General features: G+C 35.2%; 1 protein-coding gene across 4 annotated transcripts in view; it reads left to right on the top strand.

Moving 5' to 3' along the window:
• The first annotated feature begins 2,787 nt into the window (after positions 1-2,787).
• The window catches only part of MINDY3 (MINDY lysine 48 deubiquitinase 3), an 89,032-nt gene continuing 71,574 nt past the window's right edge, over positions 2,788-20,245 (top strand). For 2 of the 4 annotated variants that reach the window (XR_014022429.1, XM_081297417.1), the window contains exons 1-3: positions 2,788-3,098; positions 15,241-15,320; positions 19,078-19,138. Coding sequence is in view for 2 of the 4 variants with exons in the window: in XM_081297417.1 (XP_081153543.1) it covers positions 3,005-3,098; positions 15,241-15,320; positions 19,078-19,138 (235 nt within the window). In the remaining 2 variants the exon portion in view is untranslated. Of the gene's footprint in view, positions 3,099-15,240; positions 15,321-19,077; positions 19,139-20,245 lie in introns of those variants that run through there. The other 2 variants (XM_081297419.1, XM_081297420.1) reach the window with 2 other exon arrangements.

Genomic DNA, 20,245 nt, shown 5'->3' with positions numbered 1-20,245 from the left:
TAATAAGAAGATATGATTGGGGGATGAGATATCTTTTTTTAAAGAGAGATAATTTTTTGATATTTATTTTTCAGTAGACACAACATCTTTATTTTATTTTATGTGGTGGTGAGGATCAAACCCAGCACCCCGCACATGTCAGGCAAACGCGTTACCACTTGAGCCACGTCCCCAGCCTGGTGCAGCACTTTTCTATGTGTGCCTGTCACAGACAACCTGAGTATCCTCCTAGTATGGAAGTTGGTTTATCAATAGAGCAGAAGACCCAGTATACCAAGCAGAAACTACAATACCTTTAAGGATCTTCATTTGGAAATTATATACCATGATTTGTATGATATTATATTGATCACAAAATTCAGCCTTTTTCAGTGATAGTCAAGAGCACGACTATGAAGAGGCATGGAGCATTTGTTGCTTTCTCATAGGCTGACAACCATAGTCTTCCTTTGACCTCCAACTATCAATCTCTTCTCAATGCAAAATATACTTATTCCTTGTCCAAGGTAACCAAAAGTTCCATATTATTAAAGTTCTAGCTTTAATTATCCTTTAAATCAAGTAAAAGTGTGGATGCACGACTTTAGGTGGGGTTTCTCAAGAAAAAAACTAGTTAGCTGGGCAAAGTGACACAAGCAATGGTAATCCCAGCAACTCTGGAGGCTGAAGTAAGAGTATCACAAATTCAAGGCCCGCCTCAGCAATTTAGTTTCACTAAATTGTCTCAAAAAAAAAAAAAAAAGAATTGGGTTGTAGCTTGTTTGTAAGTTACCCCATTACAAAATAAATAAACTGGTTACCTTGTCTGCACACCCATCCTAATGGTGGGGCAGGTTGCTTATCAGCTGACCTTAAAGTAAGATTATCTCACAGTAGCTAGGTGTACTCAATGTAATTACAAAGTTCTTAAAAGTAGAAAAGGAACGCTGAAGAAGTCAAAGTGACCTGATGTTAGAAGGCTTCAACTCACTTTCATTGTCTGAGTCAAGCTTATAAACAACAAAAACATCACATTCAGTTTTATAAGACTGGAAAATCCAAGATTAATATGCAGGCAGATTTGGTGTCTGATGAGGGTCCCTTTAAGATTCATAAACACCTCCTTCTTCTTGTGCAGTCAGAGTGGAGATGAAGCACTAGCTCTCTGGGGCCACTTACAAGGGCACTAATCCCAACTCCACCTTCATGACCTAATTACTTTGCAAAAGCCCCACCTCTTAATACCATCATTGTGGTAAGACTGACTTTTTGAAGCTGGAAAAGAAAAGAATCCTTTCTAAAGCCCACAGAAAGGAGCACATCCCTGCTGATACCTTGATTTCGATTTGACACTCTGACCAACAGAACTCTTAGATAAGTGTGTGTTGTTTAAGCTACCAATTTTGTAATCCTTTGTTTTAACTGCAATGGAAAACGAACATACTTCCCCTTTATACTCTTTAGACCTACACATTTCCTATGCTTTCTTGATTAATAGGGTAATAGTTTTATGTGGTAGTTTTAGCATCTCTGGCTTCCTTACAGGGTCCGGGTAGCTCTTTCTCAACTCCAGTTTTCACGCAATGATTTCAGTAAATGTTAGGCTTCTGAAGTTAAACTCCAACTTATCAAGTCCTCTTTCCACACAGAAAACCAAGTGGACCTACAGCTTTAACTCCCATTTGTATTCCAGTTGTTTCTAGTTGACAGAAAGGCTAATCCAACTTGCTTAATTTGAAAAAGTTAGAAAACTTAGTGTTGCATCAAATTTTTATATAATGCCTTCTTTAGGTAGAAAATGCCTTTATTTATGAATATCTTCCATATGTCAGGAAGTAAACCGAAAACTTTGCATGCATCAATTTTTCCATGTATTACTTAAAATGCACAGAAATATAAGTTGTCCCTGTTTTAGAAAGAAAAAAGTAGAAGTAGAAATTAGGTAATCCTAGTAAGTGCAGAAGCTAAGGATCTAGGTCAGTATGAGCCAGAGCCTGGCTTCCTAATAACTATGTACTGCATTCTAAGTAATGTGGCTTCCGGAGCTCATAATCTCTCTACTTTCCAAAAACAAAAATACAAATTTTTAAAAGTTAGATTTTGCCCTTTTGTTTAAAATTCAAAGACCAAAGGATGCTTATGTTTTCTTCTTAAAATGGCATAAATAGAAACTTTCACAGAAGCTTAAAATAACTCTGCTGGTCAATGAACAAAACATGGTCTTCAAATCCAGGTGTTGCCCACAGGGTAACACAAATTAAGGATGAAGATGCTATACCACTTACAAACAGACTGCTTGTTTTCCTCCAAATAACTTTATAATTCTGCCCTATACCTGTTAGAGTTTTTTCCTAATGCACCAACATACTATAGCTTTTCAGACATTTCCAGTTAGTAATTGGCTTAGGAACAGATAGGAAAGGCTTTTACTCGTGCGCAGCACTCTCTATATAGGAAAGGATGTTGCCTCACCGTGAGCTAGTTTTGTGTAACTACTATTACAAATCTTAAGGAATGGGCGAATGTTCTCCACCCTACAGTTCATGGCCCTGACTCGCCAGCTGAGGCCAAATCCGTGCCCAAGTGGCGGTGGTGTTCCAAATGGGTAGAGACGCCCACACCCTCCAGCCCTCTGCGGGAGTGCCTTCACAGTACAAAAGCCGCCGCACCACCAAAAAGCTCCGGACAGCTTAAATAGTCGGAGACACGCTCCGTGCCCTTCCGTAAGTCTTCCCACCCCACTTCCGCTTCCGGGGAGGTGACTCCCAGGCCCTGGGGCTTGAGGGGCGGAGTTAGAGAGGAGCCGGAAGCGGCCGCACTTCCGGTACGGAAAACTCTCAGCTGCGGCTCTGACCCGGCTTGACAGGCGCGGTCCCTGCAAGTAGCGCTGCCGCCTTTCACCTCTCTGCTGTCTAACCTTCAAGCTCCTTTGCCGTCCAGAAGCTCCTTGTCTTCGAAGTCGCTCCTTCCCTATGTTCCGGGGCAGGAGTCCTGTAAGCAAAGATCCGCCCGCCGGTACCCCATCATGTCCGAACTGACTAAAGAGCTGATGGAGCTGGTGTGGGGCACCAAGAGCAGCCCCGGTCTCTCTGATACCATCTTCTGCCGCTGGACGCAAGGTACCCCGACTGGGTTCTCACTTCCAGCCCCTCTTCCTTTGCCCTGTGAGAGTCTAGCTGTGACGCCCTTCGCTCCAGACCCTCGCGAGCCCCGCACCCTATCCCACTACCCATGCTCAGCGCTGAAACAGAATTTTCTAAAAACGCCCACTTGCTTTGTGGGGAAGAGGTTGAGTAGGAGAGGGGTTACAGCTGCCTGCTGGAGAGCCTCTTCCACCCTTCGAGATGCCCTTCAGCTGGGGAGAAGGGGCGGGTGGTCCCTTGCTGGGATGCAGTGTGTGACAAGGAAAGTGTGCCCTTTGCCTCTTGTCGGTTTCTCAGTGCTGTGGTTCTCTGGATTTTTACCCTGTAACAGTTTTATTTTATTGATCTTTGATCTGTTTTTGCTCCCGAAGGAGGTGAATGTTATCTGTGTTTGGTCTATTTTTGGAGGGCGGGGAGTCCACAGGAAAGTTAAGGCGGCTAAACCAGAAAGCAGTTTTGTTGTTTGTATTTTATATACGTGATTAGGCGTGGTACTTCCAATATAAACAGAAGGGTGCTTGCTACAAAGTTTTCTCTTGGCCCAAAGTATTCCCGGTTTTGAGATAGTATCTATTAGTATCCGATAGTATCTGTTACACTTGAAAAGGACTGTGGATCACAGCACTTCCTGTGCAGTTCTAATGTTATCCAGACAAGAGTTTTGCATATGTAAAAGTTCTTAATAAAACAAAGAGTATTGAAATAAAAATAACCATTTAATTCCTGCACTATTCTGGACTCTGAGCTGGGCCCTTTATACTAGTAGTTGTCCCGGATTCTTAAGTCCTGATAGTAAAATAACACCTTACTAAGGTGATTTAAATTATGGTGAGGTGAAGAGTATAGCCTTTGGAGTCACTAGTAATGTATGTATGTATGTAAAACAATATTATTATTTAGAGAACACCTCAAAAGATTTGGGCCAATTTTTGGTATAGTAAGTAAAAATCCCTACTTCAAAATGTATGTTTTGTAACAAAAAAATCAGAATTGAAGAAGTCATCCCTTCTTTTAGATATGCCTGTTTTAGAGCTGGTAAAGTTAAGATGATTTATTACAGTAAATTGGACTACTTAGCCTACACTCTAGTTTTTCAAATGAGAAAAATGAGTCATGAAGGAATGAATTTCATATCTAACTCCCAACAGCTCTGATTTTATTATTTTGCTTTGAGTTTCTAAACACATGTATTTAGTTTAGCTCTTTTTATACAGTTATGTCAGCTAACCAATATTTTGTAAATTCATGGACACCTGCATTTGCAGATTAATGTTACTTTGTAATTAGTCAACATTTATTAAGTATTTTACAATGTAGAAGAAGGTAATTTTCAACTTGGCTTACATTGTGAAATTTGAAGAAAATTTTAGGGAGGCAGTTCTAGTAATAGTTAAGAGAACAGTCTTTGCATGTGCTTAGGTTCTAGGTTCATGTTATTTAAATTACTTAAGCCTCAGTTGCCTTCTCTGTAAAAATGCAGATAACAGTGTCAACTGTAAAGGGTTGTTATGAGGATTAAAGGCCATGTAAATATATTTGGCCACTTAGCACAATACCTAATATATAGTAAATACTCTGTAAATGATAGTCATTGTTAAATAAAATTAAAAAGCATTTGATTGTGAACTAGGCCCAAGATCACACTGATTTTGCCCTGACAGTTACAAGAAATTATTTGATGTATAATTGTTATTTTAAATAGGAATTTATAATGGTATAATATTAGAATGCTCTTCCAGCCAACTTTTAGTTAGGTGGAAGTTGCTTAACAAGATTAAAAATTAGTTCAGTTCAGATTATTTTGAAATTAGGGACTTTTTCCACCAAAGTGGTTATTTTTATTGTGGATATCTAATTCTTCAAGGTCTTCCATTGGTCAGTATTTTAAGGCAACCAAACATATATTTTAAGTCATCATCTCTGAGTCAGGTGCTGTTCTTGGTTGTGTATGTCGACTGTTGTATTAATTCTGTCATTCTTAGAGGTCATTACTAAGTCTTGCTGTGGAAGTCATTTGGGAATGTGGGAATAGGCACAAGACACTGCTGCATTAGTAATGTGACATCAACCTTGGCTTTATTTTGTAGTCAGTAACAGTGTTTTGATTTGACAACTGCAGTCTCAATCCTTTGGAAGCACGATATAAGGGTAAAATATATAGGATAAATACAAATTTACATCTAGTTATATCATGTGAGATTATATTTATTGGTCGAGTTAAATTATTTTCATATGTCTGCCAAAAATAATATGCTGCGGGAGTGACACATAGTTGTCTTTACATTTTTAGATAACTCTTTACCACAAATCTCATTTTTATAAAATGGGTAGGGTTTTGTTTTTATTTCGAAGACAAGAAGCCACTTAGAGGCTTGAAGCTGGCTCTTTTTTTTTTTTTTTTTTTTTTTTTTTTTAACTTTTAAATGTATCCTGGACTCCATTTCCTTTCTGCTAAAATTGCCTATAGTACTTTATAAGGAAAAACATTTTTCACTTCTTTAGTTCTTCAGTATCATTCATTCTTTTCTTTCTACAAATTAAACCAGAGTTTTAGGGCCTTGAAATTGAGACTTAATAGATTATGAGGGAAAATAAACATAAGTTAAGCATATATAGATGGTAAAAAAAAAAAAAAAATAGAGAATTCGGGGTGGATTGTCCTGAATGGCTCTAACTTTTAAGATGAGATTTTAACAAACATTTGAAGTCAATGATCTAGTAGTCATGCAGACATAGGAAGAAAGTGTTCCAGGCAGAAGAAATGGTTGTTCTAAATGACCAAATGCATAATATACCTTGCCTGTTGCTTGAGGACCAGAAAAGAGGTGAGTGTGGCTGGAGAGGGTGAGGGAAGGCAATAAAAGATGAGGGCCCAAGTCATAGCTTTCTAGGGCATTATAAGAACTTTGGCTCTTATTCTGAATGAAATGGATGTTATAAGATTGTTCAGAGCTACAAAGATTTTAAGGAATTGTTTGGTTACTGTACTTGAAGATAGACTGTAGTGGATTAAGTTAGGCAATAAAGTCAGAAAATGGACAACTGCAGTAATTCAGGGGAAAGGTGGTTTGGATTAGGAAAATAGTAATGTAGATGGTAGAAAGCGGTCATATTGAAAAATTCCAGCAGAACCCAAACAAACTAGATTCAATAACAGCAGAATTAGTGTTATAAATAAAAACAATTAACTTTCAAATTTGGCAGACTTTTTCTATAAAGGGTTAATGGCCTTTTCCTCAATACTTTTGTAGCAAAAGCAGCTATACTGCATTTATAAAGCATATGAAGACTGTAATTTTCCAATTGCCAATCTATATTATAAATATATTATAAATGCTCAAACTATTTCTCCCTCCTTCCAAGCTTTGTTGTTTCCTTGTTCCATGTGAAGATTAGCCAGAAAGGGAAAAACAGTTTTGCTATTTATAGCAGTTCCATGTTTGGGGATTTTTTGGGGGGTGAGAGGGCAGGTGTTGGCGAGGTGGGGCTGTGTTTGATTGAAATTAGAGTTCTATGTTTTCAATATTGGGGACAATATTACATAAAATGAAAAAAAAAAGTAACAAAAGCGAGGGGTAAGTTGAAAATGTAAGTATGAAATGTACTAAGAGTTAATTCCTTTGGGTTCAAATTTGATTGGGAATTATTACAAAGGAATTCAATATTATTTTAAAGTAATAAAATGATATATCAGTATCATTAATTTTTTCCCCTTAAAGTGAGTATAATGCTATGGATAACATTATTTCAAATATTTTATTGTTGGAAGCCTTTTATTTAAGTATAGTTTTTCCTTTCTCCAGTACACCTAAGTCATATTTCATCTAACAGATTTTTAAAATTAATTTATAAGCACATATGACAAAATTAATTCCTTGATAGTTTTAACACATAGTGTATTATTTTAAAATTTTTTTCTGTGTGGTTGTAGATAGACAGCATGCCTTTATGTGTTTGCTTTTTATTTTTTCTGTGATGCTAAGGATCCAATCCAGTGCTTCACACATGCTAGACAAGCACTCTGCCACTGAGCTACAGCCCTGGCCCCTAACGTATTCTTTTTTATTAAAAGACTTTGAAGTGTCTCATAGCATCATATTTCTACATTATGCTTTACAGTTTTTGAAAATTTATTTAACCCTTACAACCTTGAAAGATAATAGAAGACAAGTATAGTTGCCCTCATATTTTTTGATAAGAAAAGTAGGTCCAATTCAGATATATGACTTAAACAAGATCATCTAAACTTGTAGTAGAGTCCAAAAAGTCTTTCTACAGTCATGTTTACATGGAATGCGAGAATTATAGAGGCCATGCAGTTGTCAACTGTTTTGAGTAATGTATAATAAGTCATGAAACTGAGACTGAAAAACTGCAGAGGTTCATGGCTTAGGTTTAATTATAAAGAACAGACTTTTCTGTGGTTTATAATATTGTGATATAAAATTGCATATTATAATCAGTGGTTAAATGGGTCATTTCAGATCTCATCAGAAAAAAAAGACAGTTTGTAATATGTTAATTCCTTTTAAAACTAGGATATAATGTCAGTATGAAAACCCTTGACAAGAAAAGTAGCTCAGTGTCCTAGGAAGTTCAAACTCAAAATCTTTTAAAAGCCTACTTGAAATAGCCTTGTTGAAGGATAAAATTAGCTAACTTCATTTCAATTTTGGCTTTAATAGCATTTACAGTTTTTGAAAATTTATTTAATTATCAATTAATACACTCAAATATACATACTGGAATTAAACCGAATTTATATAAAGCATATCTACCTAGAATTCTCTCCTTGGTGTTTTAATAGCCAAAGTACAAAAGTGATTCATTACAATGTAGTTGGAACTATCAGCTCCACCCATGGATCCTGAAAATTGCATTATATATTAAGAGTTTTAAGGAAGGTTAGAATCCATTAATAATTCACATACATACACAGAAAGTTGAGCAGAGCCTGTTTGTTTTGTCTGCACTTAAGATGTACAACACCAGAGGTCCTTTCGCTATTCCCATTGGGCAAACAACAAAGGCCTGTTGATTTCACCTCTTGTTTCTAAGTTGCACCTTGAATTTGATTGTCTTAATGCAGTAACTAGCACCCTTAGTTACACTTGGCCTTGCTAAACTTTCCCATCTCCTTACCAATTTCCACTTCTGCATTTATCTTCTTATCTAACTCTCAGTCAACTGTGTATTGCTGGAGAAAATTGTCCAGCATTAATACAAATGTTATTAAGTTCAAGTTGAGTCCTTGCTACTACTAGTTCTTTATCCTTGTTAGCTTTTCAGAAAACATTTCTCTCAATTCTCTACCCTTCTCATTTCCCTCACTTTTCAATAATTAACATCTGTTCACTTCTTTGCCCATGTTTAAATTAGAAGCCTTCTGAAATTCATCTGTAAGCTAGCAACTTTCAAATTTTTTGAGCTCACTCAAAAAATATTGAGGGCTTCAATATAAATAATGCAAAATTAATAAGCCCCTGATTATTTTTTGCATTTTAAAAAATCTCTCCAGTGTCCAGCTTGCTGGATGACTGCATTCTCACATTCACGGTCCCAGTTCAGTCTGTCCCAATTTGTTGTTTTGATTGAAGTTATGCAGAAAACTCAGCTTCACATAGATATGTAATTGAACAAGTTATGTATTGGCCTTTTATAATAACCATTGATATTATTTGATACCACACCAAAACTGAACATGCAATAGTCTTTGAAATTGTTTGCAATCTGGAATCTGAAACTGCAACAATGAACTTTTCCTACTCAGTTAAATTGAAATCCATTGATTGTCTTGTACTTTGACTGGATCTCTTCCGTGTGCACTAATTTGTACCAATGGATTCATTTGGAAATTATTGGTCTATTGGTTATGACAACCTTTTGAATGTATTTACTTCACAATATCACCACACATCAGAGAATTCTTTAAGCTTTGAGAAACTGTCAGATTCACACTTATAGATAGTTTCCCAGGTATTGCTTGAAAACTTGAAATTTTCTGACAATAATACTGCCAATTATTTACCTTAATTTGCCACGCTAACTTATTTATGCGAAAGTATCAGAAACCTAAGTCTGAGTAATTGTATTTTATTGCTGGTTCTTCAAACTAAACACACACACACACACACACACACACACACACACACACACACACACACAGCAATAGCAACAGAAATCCTGAAACCAGCACTCATTTAAGAAATTAGCAAAGTTAGTTTGCAATTCTAAAAATTACACATGTTCTTTTCCTTGAGGTAACTCTAAACCATCAGACTTTGTAGATAGCAGAATTGCTTTATGGATAGTTTCCATTTTGTCACACATAATACTAAAGAGATTGCATTAAGGGCCTGATTTTAAAATGTTAGCTGTTTTTACTATTTCAGGGCATTCTTAAGTTAATTTGACTATGTGTATGGTTGTATTTGCTACTACAAAATTACTAGTACATTTTAACAGCGCTGCCTTGATATATGCTAATGAACAAGCAGTTTAACCCACTTCGCTTTTGTACCATTACTGTGAATGTCAACAAAGTTAAAAGGACAAATAATGTCTTAATATTATATTACAGGAACTATTTTAACCTCTAGGGAGCCCCCTGAAAGCATCATTTCCACAGGATCTGTGAACCATATTTGAGAATCTGTCTTTAGTCCACAACTACCAAATTATACTTTTTTCAGCTCTTTTAAGAATTGCACCAGACTCTCCCTGCTCGGTGCACGCTCCGCTGGGAGCAGAGTCTAAGACGCACTTCCCGCGGGCTCCCCAGCTCCGGGCCAAAACTGTTCCGGGAGACAGAGTCCCGCTGCCCCTCGTCGCAAGTTTCACCAGAATCAACAAATGGGACTTACTCAAACTAAAAAGTTTTCTCTCAACAAAAGAAACAATAAAAAAAAACAGGGAGCCTACATCCTGGGAACAAATCTTTACCCCACACACTTCAGATAGAGCCCTAATATCCAGAGTATACAAAGAACTCAAAAAATTAGATAATAAGATAACAAATAACCCAATCAACAAATGGGCCAAGGACCTGAACAGACACTTCTCAGAGGAGGACATACAATCAATCAACAAGTACATGAAAAAATGCTCAACATCGCTAGCAGTCAGAGAAATGCAAATCAAAACCACCCTAAGATACCATCTCACTCCAGTAAGATTGGCAGCCATTAAGAAGTCCAACAACAACAAGTGCTGGCGAGGATGCGGGGAAATGGGTACACTTGTTCATTGTTGGTGGGACTGCAAAATGGTGCAGCCAATTTGGAAAGCAGTATGGAGATTTCTTGGAAAGCTGGGAATGGAACCACCATTTGACCCAGCTATTCCCCTTCTCGGTCTATTCCCTAAAGACCTAACAAGAGCATGCTACAGGGACACTGCTACATCGATGTTCATAGCAGCACAATTCACGATAGCAAGATTGTGGAACCAACCTAGAAGCCCTTCAATAGATGAATGGATTAAAAAAATGTGGCATTTATACACAATGGAGTATTACTCTGCATTAAGAAATGACAAAATCATAGAATTTGGAGGGAAATGGATGGCATTAGAGCAGATTATGCTAAGTGAAGCTAGCTAATCCTTAAAAAACAAATGCCAAATGTCTTCTTTGATATAAGGGGAGTAACCAAGGACAGGGTAGAGACGAAGAGCTGGAGAAGAAGATTAACATTAAACAGGGATGATAGGCGGGAGGGAAAGGGAGAGTTAAGGGAAATTGCATGGAATTGGAAGGTGAGCCTCAGGGTTATACACAATTACATATAAGAGGAAAGGAGGAGTAGGAGAGAGATTATATAAGTGTAAGAAACGATTTACAGTAGAGGGGGTGGAGAGAGAGAAGGGAAGGGGAGGGGAGGGGAGGGGAGGGGAGGGGAGGGGAGGGGAGGGGAGGGGAGAATGGGATAGATGGCAGAATACATCAGTCACTAGAAAGGCAATTTGTAAATCAATGGAAATGTAACTGATGTGACACAGTAATCTGTATACGGGGTAAAAATGGGAGTTCATAACCCACTTGAATCAATCTGTGAAATATGGTATATTAAGAACTATGTAATGTTTTGAACAACCAACAATAAAATAAAAAAAAAGAATTGCAGTCTTTAAACTTGCTTTTGCCCATATAAATCATATTCGTGCCTCCCTGCCTTTTTTATAACACATACCCTCAGTCTACAAAAATAGTAATTCTTTATCCAACCACCCTTCAATGGATCATCCTTTTTATCTTGTGCCAGTTTTTTTTCAAGAAATAGCTTATTTTCACTATTTTTCCTTCTAATTTGAATCACACTTCAATCCTTTAAAGTTTGGCTATTCTCTCCAGCACTGCAAGTCTCCCCCTCCACAGTGAAAGGTTTAATCCAGGAGGTTATCTTTATTTGGCAGCATTTATAACAGTTGACTACTCTTTGCTTCTGATTTTTTCCTTCCCAGAACCTGTCGTGTTTTTCTCTTACCCTTATTTTTCTAATCTGTCAATCTACATTGCTGACTCAGCCCTTGATCACTTCTTTAATGTTTCCAACTTCATTACCTTTGTGTGTGTGCTCATTCACGTTAACTGACATGTTTTAAAAGATTGTAATTGCTCTTTCTAATCCTAACTTCTGTTCTGAGCTCGAGACTACTTCTAAATGTTGCTAAAAGGTCTCACATTTTTTGAAACTGAATGTGGTCTTCATAGAAACAATGCCCCCACCCCATTATCTTCCTTTTGAAAACTTCAGCAAGCATTAGTTGAGCAATGGCAATACATCATACTGTGGAAAAATAGTGTTCAATAAAATGGTCACCTGTAAGGTAAGGTGGACAATGAATAAATAAACAATATAATTTCAGATTACAGTAAATGATCGTTGTGCTGGAGGATGATAAGAGAGACTGCTTAGATAGGAAATATTTCTTTGAGGAGTTAACTTAGGTCCTGAAGAATAAGAATGATTTAGAGAAGAGAGTAGGGGAAAGAGCATTTCCTGCAGAGAGAACAGCAAGCATAGAAGCCCCAGAAAAAGACCTTGGGATGTTCTAAGGATTGAAGGTCATTGCAGAGAATGAAAGAGTGAACTGAGGGCTGGTTGGATTGGTAGATCATCCTGAGTCTTTAAACTATTAAAAGGAGTTTGCATTTTATTCTAATTGGATTGAGAAGTCATTGAAATGTTTTAAGCAGATTGTGACAAAATCTAATTTTCATTTCTAAAGTATTCTGGCAACTCTGGTGAATAGATGGAATAGATGTGATTTAAGGAGATAGAGAGGAAGTGGAAGATCTATTTGAAAAATTTTAATTTTTAGGTAAGAAATTATGGCAGTTGAAATGTACATGCTCGAGATTATTCTGGATCCCTGAACCAAAGGATGAAGCCTAAAAGAAATCAGAATTTTTTAGAGCAAAGGTTAGCACGTGTTTCAAGCCAAGTAACATCATTTACAGAGGGTGAAAAATGGAATATTTGAAGACCTGAAAGAAGCCCAGCATATATGGAGTCTAAAGAGGGAGAACTGTCTGGGGTGAAGGAGGAGAGATGGGCAGAAGCCAGTATACACGACCATATAATTTAGACTCTGTGTCTGGAGTTCTAAACCAGGCTATGTTTGGGGACTACCTGGTTACTCGCAGTAATGGAAATGCAGGGAATAGATGAAATAGCCCAGGTAGAATGTATAGGAAAAAGAGCAGAGATCCTAATGCTTGCACCTGGGGGCCTTCCACAGTTAAAAAGAACTGATCTGAGAGACAGAGAAGAAATAGAAAAAAGAAAACATGGAAAAAGAGGGACCAAAATTCAAAGAACAATGATTTTTCAGAAGTTCTAGTAAGCATTTGAGGTGATTCTCTGAGAGGTTAAATAAGATTTGGAAAATAGCCTGTATTGGTCACATTGATGAACTTGGGTGAGAATGCCTTTGGTATAATCATAGGTTAAAAACCAGATTGGTGTGAGTTGAATAACGTGTGAGATAAGACAAGTGAGATACTATATTTAGTTGGGGAGCTTTGAGAGAACAAAAATGAGGAAGTGTTGGCTGGAGTTTTTGGTAGAATCTTAAAGACGTTTGTAAAATGTGAGATACACTTTTAAATGCTGCTTAGAAGAGAGACTGAAGGAAGAGAGAAGGTAGAAAGGAATGAGTATGTCTTGTTTGAATTGTTATCATCATCTTAAACTAGAAACCTCAGAGACAGTTCTAATTTCTTCTATACCAAGGCTTTGCTCCACTTACACATAGTAATCAAAACTTAATTTTAATTATCTCACACATCAACCAAATCTTAATTTTGCCCCAAATATTGTCCAAAATAGTTTTTCTTCTCCACATGAATGTTGCTTTTATTAGGTTGGCTTTTATTAGGGCTCTTGCTTTTATTAGGGCTCTTGAAACAACCTTATCCCGTTCTGGTTCTTCAGCAAACATGAAAAACATTGAGTGATCATGCGACTACTAGAAGGTCTTGCCTGGTTGAATACTGGTTTGGTCCTTTGCAGTTCAAACCTCTTGTCGTTTTCAGCTCCTCCCATTTGCCCTCTCCTCCAGCCTATCCCATCCTACCCTTTAGCTACATTAAATTTTCCTATGATTCATAAAATTTCCCAGCTTTTACAATGCTTTTTCTTTTAATAAATAATATTTTTAACTGAATTTCATTTGCCTATCCTTTTTCCCCCACCAGAGTCTTATTCAAGATCATTCTCAAACTTATCTTTTATGACTTGATTCAGGCAGAATATATTGTATCATTCTTTAGCCAAGGCACTTTCTTCATTCTCTTGTTACAACATTAACTTATTCCTTTTAGTAATCTTCTATTTGCATGTCTGTCTTCTCTGGACTGTTGTTTTCTCAAGACTAATGATTGTAACATTTATGAATATATCCTAGAGGATTGGTGTAATATCTGATGTTCATTAAATACGTGGTGGGTGAATGACCGAGTTGTAATCAGTAATGAACTTTGATAGATGTGGAATTTTAAGAATAAAAACAGGCCTAGGGAATTGAAATGCTTTCCTCCAGGTTATTTAGAAAATAACTGGATTTTTCAGACTTCTGGCTCAGGGGCCTCTGAAGAACTTCTGTAGTCACTACCAATCAGTGCAGGTAGGATAATGTTTACATAAAGATAGAACTAATATAATCACATTTATCGTCTATGATGCCATTATTAATTTACAGAATGTGACTCAAAGATTGAAATAAAAAAAAGATATGTTTGGAAGGAGTCCTAAAAATTCTGTTGGAATTCAATACACTGTCTAGTCTTCCTTAGAATAAATTAAATAATTTAAAAATCAGGGGCTAAAGGTGTAGGTCACTGGTAGAACATGTGCTTAGGTTTCTTCCCCAACATAACAAAATAAACAAAAAACTGAAGTCAGATTTAGTGACTTTATGACATTTGCCAGTAAATGGGTAGAGCTAGAGACTATCATGCTTAGTGAAAGAAGCCAGTCCCAAAAAGCCAAAGGTCAAATGTTTTCTGATATGTGAAAAGCTAACCCACAGTAAGTGAATAGGGGTGAGGGAAAGAATAGAAGTTCAGTAGATGAGACAATGGGAAAGGCAGGAAAGGAGTAAAGATAGGAAAGGAAAGACAGTGGAATGAATCAGATATAATTTTCCAATGTACATATATGGAAACATCACAGTGAATCCTACCATCATGACCATCCACAATAACAGAATTCTAAGTAGAATAAGATATATTTGATACTTGTATGATTATATCACAATGGATTCTACTGTCATGTATAACTAAAAAGAACAAATAAATTTTTAAAACTTAAATTTAGTGTTCTTTTACTCAGTTGCACACTTCATCTTCCTAGAGTGGTCTCTAGGTGCAAAATTATGTGTGTGCACGCATGTGTGTACATTCACTTGTGTGTATTTGGGAGGGCTAACATTGATTGCATAGCTTTTTTCAAAGGGCTTTTTGACCCTCCCCAAAGTGAAGAACTAACGTAACTGATAACATGTAGGTATTTGCTGTTCTGATAAGTGATTGTTCTTTAAACAAAGTACATGAAAAATTCGTTTAGCTGCTTTTTGAATTACATTTTTAATCTTTGCTACTTGCTTTCATTTTTAGGGTTTGTGTTTAGTGAATCAGAGGGATCTGCATTAGAACAGTTTGAAGGTGGCCCCTGTGCTGTTATTGCACCCGTTCAGGTAACATAGACTACTTTACCAACTCCTTAGAGGGACATATTCAAACGTTTCATATTTGGCATTTTGTTTTCTAATGTCTGTACTCTATATAATTACGAGACATGGTCAGTTAATTATTTTGCTCATACAGATTTCTATAAATATCCAAAATAAAAATGAATTCAGAACATGGTGAGCATGGTGTACAGCAGTACCTTCTTCTCTGCTTTCAAGGAGAAATAATAGGACTTCCCCAACTTTCAAAAACGTAGGAATCATTGATCTTGACACTTTTATGATATAAAGAACCTATTGAATAATAACATTTTATGCCTTACATAGAAATAATCAGTAATTATACTGTTTTCATTTGTTCTTTGTATAAAAATTATTTTCTGAAAAAGTTGAAGATATGTTAATATTTTCATGGCCTAAAACTTAAAGTATTCATATGTTGGCATTACATACTACTTAGGCTATAGCTTTGGCCTTTCTAAATAAACATAGCATCTGATTTCAAACAGTTTCAGAAATTGTCTTTGCACCATAGGGCTTATATAAATGTCATTGATTTTAAATATGAATGTTTTTTAATTTGAAAGACTGATTTGTTATAAATTCTAACATTGTTAAAGAATTTTCAGTTTACTGGTAATGTTTACAATATCTGAAAAGTACTGCAACTTTAGAATTGTTAAAAAAGAAGCTCTAATTTATTGCTTACATTTTTAACCATGTTTTTAAAATATATATTTAATGTGATATATTTACTACTCACTGGGTATAAAGAATATATTTCTGAACTGTCAGCTGCAAAGTAAGTTTTTATCTCAAACATTATATTTCATATAATTTTACATTATTAAATACAAAATGTATTTCTAAAAAGGAAAAAAATTCCCTCATGATGAATTCCAAAATGTGTCCTTATAGCTCATTATTTCTTTAAAGAGTGAAGTTGACTGTAGAGTTGAATTAGTAAAGTTATAAATTAAGAAAGATGTGATTGTCTGACTCTTATGTCAGAATTAACTGAATACTTTAAAAGGAATTCAACCATAAGTTAGTGATTATAGCTGTTGTATTGAGTGAGTGAAGCATATTTTGGTCACTAGTAAGAATCTTACCGAGCCTGAATTTGGAGATGCTTTTATAGTCTATATATAAATTAGATTTTATGAACATAGCCCCTCTTGATCAGTAATGCTACCCTTAAATTTTTAGCAAAAGTTTATGAATGTGGAGAAATGCACAGGAGTTTAAAATTCAGTATATATCCAGATGGTAGTTCTTTTTATAAGTGGGGTGATTTTATGTAACAAGGGTAGCTGTAATGTTAAAAATTCTGATGTACAACTACAAAAATGGAAAGTTGTTACTCCATGTATATGTAATATGTGAAAATACACTCTACTTTTGAGGTCATGATTTAGTTTAAGAGGCACACAAATCTTTTCAATCAATAATATAACTTTTTTTTTATTAGTGTTTCAATGTAAACACCAAAAGTAAGTCATTAAGAGTAATGACAGATGGGGTTGCGATTGTGGCTTGGTGGTAGAGCACTTGCCTAGCATGTGTGAGGCACTAGTTTTGATTCTAAGCACCACATACAAATAAATTAAATAAAGGTCCATTGACAACTAAATATTAAAAAAAAGAGTTTGACATAAATGATTAAGTCTAGATATTAAGTTAGACTATAAAATTTAGAATATGATACTAGTTTTTCGAGCACCATAGTAATACCATGATAACAGCACCAAATCTACAACTTCGTCATAAATCTTACCTCATTTGTCAGTTTATTGAGTTTATTACATACCATGATTTTAAAAAAGGAACTAAACATCAATGGTGAAATAAAATGAAATTTCATATATATGCCATCAATATGACTTGTTAGCAATTTGAGGGGGAAAATTAGTTTAGATCTGATACTATATACCAAATATACTTTGAACTGTTTAATCATAGAATAACCAAAAAATAATATATTGTCAGTGCTTTAACAGAAGGATTACTTTAAGCTCAGAAAGATATTTGCAGTGACCATTAGCAATAAGGGGATATTGTCTAATGGAAAGAACTTGTAAAAATTGGTTAGAAAAACATAGAAGACCTCAGTGTTGAAATGGACATAAATATGTAGTTGTAGCAGGTAGGATGATACTGGACTAATAAATAAATAAATAAATAAAACCCCACCAAAAAAAAAAAAAAAAACCCTGCTGAGAATCCAAAGAATGAAAATTAAATTGTAACTAGAGCCTATTACCTACTTTTTAAAATTATATGAAATTATAATTGCCAGTGCATATGCAGGTAGGATGATGCTAGCATACTCAGGCACTGCCAGCCGATATAAATTTAACACAAATTTGAACTTTGATTTTGGGAAGAAATTTTACACTGTAATTGGAATCATAATCAGATTTTTTTTAGTAGTTGTACCTTCTGTGAATCTTTGTTAAAGTAATAATCATATGGAAAAAACTGAATTCAAGAATAAGATCATATTTATAGTATCAAAAAATTGCAACAACCTAATGTAAAATGATTTGAAGTAAATTTTGGCAGCTTGATAGATTTAAGTACTACTTAGATTATATTTATGAATTTCTATGGAAAAATAGAAAACAATGTGCCCATTATGATTCTCACTTGTAAAAACAAGTGTCGGGAAAAGACCATAAAAAAATACTGTGTGCATCACAGTGGCAACAGTGGTTGTATTAGTGGATGTCTTCACCTCACTTCCAAAATTCTGTAATGTAGTTATATTAATCCATTTTATGGTGGTTGTCATTTTGGGAAAATTCAGAAAAACTTGATTGTAGTATCTATAGGTTTTATTGCTATGTGAATGCTATTGAATATTAGTTTTATTGTTAATTGTCTTTCAATCAGCAGCTCATTAGGTGCCAGGTACTGTGCTGAGAGTATTACATAAATTTTCTCCTAGAATCCTCACTGCAACGTTCTAAAGATTGTACACCGTTATTTTTAGTAAAGTAATAGAACCAGGATTCAAATCTAGTTTGTCTAACTAAAAGCAATCTTCAGACTGTTTTTCTAATGCTTTCAAACACATGTGAGTGAGAATCGTCATAGTATCTCTAAAGGGATCTGCCCTTTACAGATTCAGATTCAATAGATGCATTTTAAGCAAGTCAGGTGAACTATGAGAGGGAAAATCTTTACTACACTCAGATGCGTTCTGTAAACTAACCATTTCAGTTGACTTATTGAAGGAAAAGATCAGAAACCAGTTTGTTTTTGCTTTCAAATCTTATAGCTTTTTGAGTTAAACCCGGAAGTTAGGAGAGCTCCTTATGATTAATTGATAACTCTAATAGTGGTATTTCTTTTATCACAGATCAGACAGAGATAACAGGACCACTGTGTGCTTAGATTTCTTTTATCCCAAAGAATCTAAGGGAAATGTAGACTTGTTCCTGGTTTTGTAGGGCCCTCACTTAGTAAATGGAACAGAAATTTTGTAATTTCTAATTATGTGTCTATTATTTGAGTCTATTCTTCATAGGAGAAAATATGTATTGGAGAGGAATGTATATCTAGAATCAAATTCATAGTAGTATATTCCTAGTAAATAACCGTGCACTTACTGTTGAATGTGAAGGGGAATCACTTGAAATTTTTACAGAACTATTCAAAAGATCAGAAGGAGAGGCAATTTAGTTTTTCCCATTTTAAAAATAAAATGATAAGAGGTATGTTTATAATGCATTCTAATTCATGCTTTAATTGTATAAAGGCATTTCTTTTGAAGAAGCTCCTGTTTTCTTCTGAGAAGTCATCTTGGCGGGATTGCTCAGGTATAACAGCCATCTTTTAAAACTTTTATTCCATCCTTTATTTTAAAAAAGATCTATGCAACATTCATCATCAATATTTTAATTAAAATTATCTATCTTAAAAAGTAAATTATCTGTGGGATTTTTTTCCTGAGGTTTATTTTTTATAATGTTTCATGAATAGCAACTCCAAATTTTAAGCTGTTTATTTCCAAATTTGATTTTCTTAATAACTAAGAGATATAAGACAGGGTAGTATGACAGAGAAAAACCTTTGGCCTCTTGCTAAAACATACATTTCCTAGAACTTTGTGATGATAGTATACCATAAATAAAGATCCTTATGGCCTTTATATTTTGTCTTATTTAGCTCTGATCGACAGCTCAGAATTATATTTGCATCCCTGCATCTTTTGGTATAATGCCTTACACAATGCAAATACTGCAAATAATTCTCAGTTGAATTGCAAATGGGGCTCTAATAGCATCTGCAATATGATTAAATCAGATCTATAGTACTACCTGATAATAACAAACATTTGCATTCCACTTGACAGTTTATAAAGATCTTTCCTTCATTTACACAATTTCATGTGAACCTCACAATAACATCTGGAGAAGGTAGGATATATTATGATCGAAGTTTTGTATGTAAGGACATAACAGCTTCCATTCCAAACCATGACCATAGACTATACTAATGATTTTGAATTTAAGAGTTAAGTTGTCATACTTATATACATATATACTTTGATTTCTGAAATGCAAAATTTTAGTAAACCTATTTAAGAGATATTTTCATTAATAAATTTTTATTAATAAAATTTGTACTTCTTGTACCAAAATATATTCACTTTGATACAAACTTGTAAAGCATTGTCATAAAGGTCAGAAAGGCTTCAATAATTATAAAGTAGATGACACAGTTCCTGTCTTTAAAGACAGTTTAATTCATTAGGAGAAACAGAAAGCTCCTGGGTCATTGAATATGTATATAGCTTATCCCCTTTATTGGAAAGTTTTAGAAAATTGTACTACTTCTGAAAAGTAACACAGCTTGAGAAAGGCAGGGTTGGCTAAGGTTCAGAGAGAAATGGTCTGTGTGTTCTAATACTCAAATCACTACAA

The sequence above is a fragment of the Spermophilus citellus genome (assembly GCF_964194105.1).
Source record: "Spermophilus citellus genome assembly, chromosome: 6".
NCBI lineage: Eukaryota > Metazoa > Chordata > Mammalia > Rodentia > Sciuridae > Spermophilus > Spermophilus citellus.
This window is presented reverse-complemented; position numbering and strand designations above follow the sequence as displayed.